This window comes from Pholis gunnellus, assembly GCF_910591455.1.
Source record: "Pholis gunnellus genome assembly, chromosome: 8".
NCBI lineage: Eukaryota > Metazoa > Chordata > Actinopteri > Perciformes > Pholidae > Pholis > Pholis gunnellus.
The window spans coordinates 16586925-16595435 of NC_136534.1; the positions used below are offsets into that span (position 1 = coordinate 16586925).

At 43.9% G+C, this 8511-nt stretch overlaps 1 protein-coding gene across 1 annotated transcript; it reads right to left on the reverse strand.

The window, feature by feature from the left end:
* Positions 1-555: 555 nt before the first annotated feature.
* On the reverse strand, positions 556-8230 carry LOC306699473 (neuronal acetylcholine receptor subunit alpha-7-like). The gene is made up of 10 exons (XM_079164100.1): positions 8153-8230; positions 6692-6794; positions 6171-6215; positions 5398-5507; positions 5235-5314; positions 4820-4987; positions 4419-4613; positions 3826-3912; positions 3572-3681; positions 556-2776 (listed from the first exon to the last, which is right to left on the reverse strand). Exons 1-10 carry the CDS (start codon positions 8209-8211, stop codon positions 1889-1891), a joined length of 1845 nt encoding a protein of 614 aa, XP_079020226.1. The 5' UTR covers positions 8212-8230; the 3' UTR covers positions 556-1888.
* Positions 8231-8511: the final 281 nt, after the last annotated feature.

The window sequence follows — 8511 nt, forward strand, 5'->3', positions numbered from 1 at the left end:
CCAGTCACCCCTAAATGCTGGTCTAAGAACAGTTTAGCAGCAGCAGCATCCCGGAGGAGGATGGGGAGGGGGGGATTCACTCCTCTCCTCCCCCTCTCTTCCTCTCCCATTAATGAGCAATCGGTTAAAAACTTTATCGGCACTTTATCGGCTCCTATGGGCTTTCTCAGCACTTTTTGCCCCCCCCCCCCCCCCCCCCCCTTCTCTGTTTCTCTCGATCATGCAACCACCATGTTCTTTTTCTTTTCCTACTCTTTCATTTTGCATCCTCTCCATCTCTGTGCCCCTGCATAGCCCTCCCTTCCATCTCTCTTTCCCTCTTCCTTCCTTTTTGCTCTCTTTATTGCTGCGCTTTCAGTACCTCCATCTTGACTCTCCTGTCTCTGGCCCTTTTTTCCTCTCACACCCCCTCTCTCCTCACTCATCCTGTCCTCCGTTTCTGTGTCCTTAAAACTCAATCGAAGGGACGAGAGCCAGAGAATAGAAGATGTGATGCATGTCTGGAGGGTACAAAACACAAGGCCGTTTATTTCACAATGTTTACAGCTCGGTCTGTCACAACTCATTGGCATTCAAAGTGTCCAACACTCCTGCAAAATGTGTGGCGCGATTTACATTCAGGGTACAGCCAGGGTCATTGAGATAATATTTTTCTGCATTCACAAAAGTGTGAGTGAGTGGATGAAAGACGGTTTGCTGCTGTGGTGTGTGTGTGTGTGTGTGTTGCACAGAAGGACAATATTGTTCCACATTATGCATAAAACCAGAGCTTTGAAATATTTGCTCTAGCTGTGACAGTCACTTTCTTGTGCTGCTGCATATCTTGACCAGGAGTCCCTTGAAAGAGAGTGATTTAATCCCAATGGGACCTATCTTGGTTAAATAAAGGTTAAACAGAAAAAGTTTAAAAGCAACTATGGCGGTAGTTGTGGATATTAGGTTTTTTACTTCATAATAAGCACTTCAGTAACGTGATTGTTAAAGTTGCCGCTGAATGAATCACCAAATGTCATCATCACATTACACGGATGATGTTCAGGCTATATTATTGTGATGAAAGAGCGTTAGAATAAACACTGATCACAATGACTTTAGGCATCGTATTGAAAGGGAACCCTTGGGGGAAACCTTTAATGAAATAGAAGAAACTATTCTAAAAAAACTCATAGTAAAATCCTGTAAAGAAACTGTGTGTACCGCTGTATAAATAGTATTTGGGGAAGCTTGTAACAAAAAAGCACACAGAGACTACGGTCTGTATTGTCAGGAAATGCAGGTTTACATGCAGCACGCCAGAGTCCAGTTTCTCTACTGAGCATCTTCATGTAGCATCCAAAGACGGCAGTACAAATACTTTTAAATATAAATTTGGTAAAGTCATGCTTCCCAGTTATTACATAAATTCTAGGATGATTTTCTTTTAGGATCCTCATTCACAAAACTCTTCATTTCTTATTTCTCTGTCAAATAATATAAAATTAAAAGGTACAAATCCACAAACGGTTATCCATGTTCCAGTTAAGCATTTGCTGCTTTGTTGAAGGTTTCAGTTGACAGTCCAACAGTTAAAAGTAAAACTCACCAAAACAATTAATGCATGAGAAAGTTCTTTAACTGTTTTGGGCAGGTGGGGAAACAAAACACATCAATCCAAACTTCCATTGCAAAGAGGATGTGTGAACAGTAAATGCGAGCATGATCAGGTATATTGTATCGTGAAAAATGGTGCGCGCAAAAAAAACAGCATCATAACATCTCTGCATCACAGTCCACTCCAGCTTACTGAATAGGAAATATCTGCCGTTGTCCCAGTGTCATTAGCAGCCATTGTGCTTCCAACAAATCCTTAACATCCCCCACTCTCTCATATTGTTCTGTTTTTGGTCCGTCAGAGGAAGTCTTTTGACAGAGCCTCTCCAAAGTTGGGTGCAGCCATGAGAATAGCGATGGTACAGATGACGTTGAAAAGACTGAATCCCATGAAGCACAGGCGGTCGATGACAGCTGCAGCAAACTGCCACTGCTCTGCCAAACTGAGCTGCCGGTCCTGCTCCTTCACGCGGTCGACTAAGAACTGCACCTCCATCAGAAGAGCCTGCAGCTGGTTGTCTACTGCCACAGATCGGATCACACCGCTGTGGGTATGCATAGCAGCTGATCTCCCTGCTACAACCCCAGCCTCTAGGCCGCAGGGTCCAGAGGATGTGGTTACTGGATCAGGGTCCAGGGACAGTGGAGTTTCCTGTGGGGGGCTCCCAAACTTGGAAGATTGGATGTGGTGATGGATGGGTGTATCTCCAGCTGGTCCTCCTCCTCCTGCCTCTGCTCCCTCTCCTTCCCCTCCACCGACTCCACCGCTGAACCTCCCATGACTTGTGGCTCTGCTCCTCTGAACTGGCTCCGGCTCCGCAGCGGCCTGGAAGGTTTGGAAGCCCATGTAAAGCAGATGGCCGTTGGGCTGCGGATGTGGATTGGTGCTGGGATCTCTGTGGATGGGATTAGGGAGGATAACAGCGTGAGAGTTGGGCCGGTGGGGCGGTGGGTGTGACAGAGGGTGGTTGAGCTGAGCCAGGCTGGCCTGCAGGGAGTTGAGGCTCTGGGGGAGGTTGGAGGGCACTGGCGTGGGGATGGTGCCGGTGGTTGTGGTGGTGGTAGGAGAGGACAGGGTCTTGCTCTGAGAGTCTACTTGGCAGCTGGAAAGAGGCGGCTCCACTCCCTCTCCTGGACGCTTCATCCGCAGAAACCAAGGAACCCACTGCAGCAGAACCAAGTGCACCTGACACACAAGGACACAAACACTGATAAGAACTCTTAAATGTTTCTTTATGGCCTTCAACAGATTGCCGATCAGGGTAAACCATATCTAGTATTCGTATCATGCCACATTGAACCTCTAGTTTTTAATCTTGATATAACATGTTTCACCATCTTAATTACAAATCACCACGTTACCAAGCTTGTGTCTTGTGAGGAATATCGTTAAGATTTGACTTTGGTTAAAAGCCACCGTGAATCTCATACAAGACTTTATTTCGTAACATTATTATGCAGTGCGCGTTTCACCTGCCTTGATCAAATATACTTAGACAGGCTATAAAACTCAGCCGCAGGCTTTTAACCAGAACTAAGAGATAGGATACTGTTACATCTGTTTTTGCTTCTCAACACTGGCTGTCTGTTCGTTTTAGAATAGATTCAAAACTTTTACTGTCAAGTCTCAAAGCACTGCACGACCAGGCACCCTGCATTACTGAATTTAACGGTCTCCACATAATCGGTGGCCTCTTGGCTATCCAAGAGCCAAATATAAAGACCAGGGGTGATCAAGCTTTTTCTTGTTAAGGCCCCAAGACTCTGAAACGATCTGCCAAAGAAGTTCTGCTGAGAAATCACTTTTATTTTCATTTATTTCATCAATTGTATCCAGTTGTTTTTTTAGTTTTTTTGCATTTCATTGTACTATTTTGTTTAACTTTTTTGTTGTAGAGTATTTTCAATGTCATTTTTGATATTGTTTCGAAAGGTTCTCCGTGGATAAAGTGTATTATTGTATCATAATTATTACACTCACCCAACGTGGCATGTGTCCACTGTTGGGGCTGTGGTGATGGAACTGAAGGACGATGACTGCGGCCACTACTGACATCCCGACAATCACCATGGTGCTGACAAAGTACTGACCTGAGACAGACCGCAGGGAGGCACATCAGGGTGCTGACAATCTGTATGCTATGAACGATGTCAATTCCCCCCCCCCCCATCCAAAAAAACCACCAAAACTCACGAACAGATACACACATGACCATTATGCAAAAAGAAACGGACCTATCAGGGGCACAGAATCTGAAGTGGGGGGCATAATCTCTGCAACCATCAGCATGAAGACAGTCAGAGAAAGAAGAACCGTGATGCCTGGTGGCAGAAACAGGACACCAGGGATTAGTGGGATGCAAAAAAAAAAAAGAAAGAAGAGAGAATCCTCAACAGAAGAAAGTAAGTGAGTACGCTTAGTGGGACAGCATATTTGGTATGGTGCATTAGACTTCTCTCCACAACCGTCGGGTCTGTCTGACAACTCATTTGATTTCTCAAATTCCCTCTGGGTTTGTCTCTGTCTTTTCTCTGCCTCTACTTCTCTCCGTCCGTCCCAGCCCTCCTAACACACTACAAAAGCTCTGCTTAGCTGATTGAAAGTTTTCCAGTAATGTTGACAGAGAGATTGTAAGAGAAACACTAGAAGAATGAAATAATCCAATGCTTTCACAAGGAAAGAGTAACGAATATGCAGCAAGAAATATATTTTATCTTACAGCAGTCACACATCTAGTTTGACGTATCTCATCTATTCTCAACCGTTCTTATTATAACATCGTCCCTCACCCCTTGTTCTTCTCCACCTTCCTCTTATTATTCCTCACCCAGGCTGATCTTCTCCCCCGAGTTGGCGGGGAGCAGGAACACCACCAGAGTCATGGAGGAGAGGAGCACAACGGGGATGAGGAGGTTGAGAGCGTAAAACAAGGTCCTCCTTCGTAAGGTCACCACAAAGGTGACATCGAAGTAGGGCTCTGGACAGCAGTCATAGAAAACCTCGTGACGACCTCCAGGGACCTCTGAAGCGGAAGAGAAAAGGCGCAGGTGCAGCAAAGACGGCATTATAATTATATGAAATGAGAAGCATAAGATCTGACATAGGACCAGCATCATAAAAAGATGCTATTGAACACAGAATCTGTTGTTTATACATTACTGCAGGTAATGTAAGCTCTGTTACTAAGCAACACTGTTTGTCTTCCAGGGCCTCAACAGCCTGTCTTACCCACTAGGTCCCACTCTCCGTTGGTCATGTATCCTGACACATCGGCCTCCTTCATTTGGAGGTCTAGCAGCCAGCCGTCAAATGTCCAGGAGCCAAACTTCAGTTCACAGCGCTGGATGTCAAATGGAAACCATCGCACATCCACGGCACATGTGCTGACAAATATTCCTTAAAAAAAAGCAGGGGAAATAGTTTAAAGGGGAAAATCAAAGTCAAGTTAATTCATCTCAAGATGTTACTTGAAAAAAAACTTTTTTTTTTTTGTTGCAGCAATTTGGAAGGAAATATGAGATTGCAGTAAATATTTGTAGGATTAATTTGCCGCAGCATGAGTAATACTGTGTGTGTGTGTGTGCAGAATGACTGCAGACATAGTTTGGTTTTGAGGACAAGATGCTGATCAATAAGAACTTACCTGGAGGCAGATACTCACAGAAGCCACTGGAGTTAACCAGCACGTTAGTCTTAAACGTGGCATCAAACTTATCATGAGCACTGGAGGATAGTAACACAGGGGTGAGATAGTTTAGAGCTCAGCCGCAGCACTGGGGGTGTGTATGCCTATACTCCACACGTACCTGTTGTAGAGCAATATGTCAGGTGTCCAGACCTGGTCAGAAGTGAACCGGAGGTTCTTAACTCCAGGATACTCTGACTGGTTCCACTGGAGGTAGTGGTCATACCACTGCTGGGAGACACAAGCACAACACTGGTTTTACATATTAACATAATACACATGGCGACATGCACACACATACATGGACACCACATGGACACACATTCTGATTTTCCATATTGTTCTTTTTTTATTTATTGTAATTTCAGTCCTACTCTGTTCACAAAACATATCCCAGAGAAGGGATCCCTCCTCTGCTGCTCTTCCTGCTCTTTTTGGTGAGTTTTTTCTTAAAATTCAAATCAAGGGTTCAAGGACAGAAGGTGCCGCATGCTGCACAGATTGTAAAGTGTGATTTGTGATTTTGGGCTCTAAAATTAAGATTGACTTGACGGAGACAAATAGCCTGGTGAATTCTCGTGATATTGTACATAGTACTTAAATGTTAAATGTTTATGCTTAGTTTCTCTGTTCTACTTTGTTGTCTTTAATGTCCTTGTTTTGATATTTCTCTTGTTTATTGTATATTCTATGTGTGTATGTACGATGAGAGCAATGTGTAACCGGAGTCAAATTCCATGTATGCGCACGCATACATGGCCAATAAAGCTGATTCTGATAAAGCTCATTCTGATTCTGATATTCACAAAAAGGCCATGCGAGTGATGGGAGGCATACACAAGGCTTTTCACAACACAGATCAATATCACAGTTAATGTTATTCATAACACTCACCATCTGCAGCCAGGCATTCGTGGTGAGGATCTGGTTCTTTTCATCCTTGCGTAACACAAAACAACACAACAGCAACTTTGACGTTCATGCCAATAATGGTAATTTGAATTGAATTGAGAGAGAGATCCCTCTGTAATGTGATTCCAGTTATGATGGAGGACAAAATCCACAGTCTGTTTAAAAATGCAGTTTAAATTCAACTAAAGCTAATATAATCTGATAAATCCAGTGGGTATCTTCAGTCTTTCTAGCATGATATTCCCTCTTTGTGTTATTATCCCCCTGCTGCAGCCCAACAAGGAAATGCTGTCTATGGAAACACATGATAAGATTACTTCAACTACTTCGTGTGGGAGATTTGATTTGACTGATTCAGTCTGAGGAAACGTCGTATGAGCTTTAGCTGAACTTTTGAAAGCACTTTGGAATTACATTAGGAGGCGATACACAGTATTGTTTCTTGTTCGAATGTATTGCATCAGTGTATGTTCATGTTTATGATACATGCGTGCCATGCGTACCACATCCATGACCTGCATCAGAGTAAAGGAGAACTGAACAGTGAGACTCTGTGAGTCGTTGGCCACCGGCCTCTCCATGGGGTTGTAGTCCCTCAGCAGCTCCCTGAGCAGAAACCGCTGGTGAGGACCCTGCACTGATACTGAATGAGAGAGCGGGAGGGAGTTCAATGGACGGGATGGAAAAATGGGAGCGTTGCATCACAAAAGAAGAGCAAGAGAAAAAGAGACCGTTACAAAGAGAAAGCTGTGCCAGCGAAGACAAGAGAGCACCGAAGAGAGAGCAATAACAGTAAAATGGTGTTATTACGATGATCGATGGGAGAGTTTGAGGAAAAGTGGTGTTGAAATTGAAAGCCATGGGGAACGAAAGAGAAGGAGAAACAAACTAACAGAGGGAGAGTAGAGATGCTCCAGTAGAGGTAAAACAGAGGGTGGGCTTATAGGGGTAAAGGAAAAGGAAATGTTTTAGAGATGTAGCACATATATACAGTATCTATACAGCACAGTGGATCACACGGGACGAGACGGATTGAACATGTGTGAGAACAAAATGAGAAAAGACGGCAGGAGACCAGAGAGAAATAATCCTTCTGCTCATCAATTACATATCTGATTGATCACCAGCAGACAGTCACAGTCTTTCAAACCGCTGTAAAAATTGTCAGTTTCATATAATGCAGGAAATAGTGAGGCTGTTAAACACTGACACACACACACAGCACTCAGAACGATGAGAGCAGAGAACTGCCTCTCTCTTCGCCCTATAACTCCACCAAAGCCCTCGATTCACTTTTTAATTCATTCTCCACGAGGCAATCACTTTGATGTGGAGGGAGCTATCATTGGTGTGTAAGAGGAACATTGAATGAATAAAGAAAACTAATTTACACTTTAAACAGCACATGCCACGTCAGTAGGAGTGCTAAATAGTTAGATTTAGCACTTACTGCATGGTGTCAAATCTATATTCATTTCCTCTACCTTAATTAACATCAATATGACTCCACAGATATGCCTATAATTCAGATTAATAGTCCCTACTGTCAAGTATATTAACCACTAGCTGCCTCATAATCCCCCTCTCTTTCTCTCAGCATATCTATCTATCTATCTATCTATCTATCTATCTATCTATCTATCATCCATCCATTACATTATTGTCTTACCTATAGCAAAAAAAAAATGCACAGCTCAGCTCTGCAATTTGCAGTAAAGATGATTGCATTTTGTACTGCTGCTTGCTCATTACAAACAAAATAAATCAATTTTTTATTCTATCTGCCTACAAACCAACAGACTCTCTCCCGGTGTGGAAATGAGCTGCGGAGTGCACAGTTATTAGGAACAGAGCGCTCGCTTGCACAAGACATGCAAGAGCACATACAGTATGTACAGCACATGCGGAAAACACACACTTGTTCGAGCGCAGCATCTCTCAGAGCGCCAATGAAAGTCACTCACCCCGGAGCAGAGTAGCGAGTATCAACAGCCAGAGAGCCACAGCCTGACACATACTGCATTCCTCGGGATAAACAACGAAGAGAGTGGAAGAGGTAGAAATAGCGAGAGAAGGTGAGGGAGGAAGGAAAAGGGGAGAGTGAGATAGAGAGCGGAGTCTGAAGAGGAAGGAAGGAGAACAAATGGAGAGCGTGCGATACGGGCAGAGAAGGGAGAGGGAGGGGAAAAGAGAGAGAGAGAGAGAGAGAGAGCAAGAGATGCAGAGTGTGTGAGGGATGCAGTGAAACGAATACTCCTCTGAAGAGGGAGATGTTGCATATCAGAGTCAGTCAGATACTGAGATGTGTGCACACCAAATGCAC

Coding starts and splice junctions, on each gene's coding strand:
- LOC306699473 (XM_079164100.1), bottom strand. CDS start 8,211: ATGCAGTATGTGTCAGGCTGTGGCTCTCTGGCTGTTGATACTCGCTAC. Junction 6,795..8,152: donor ACTCGCTACTCTGCTCCGGG/GTGAGTGACTTT, acceptor GTTTCTGCTCAG/GGAGCTGCTGAGGGACTACA. Junction 5,508..6,170: donor CGAATGCCTGGCTGCAGATG/GTGAGTGTTATG, acceptor TGTGTCTCCCAG/CAGTGGTATGACCACTACCT.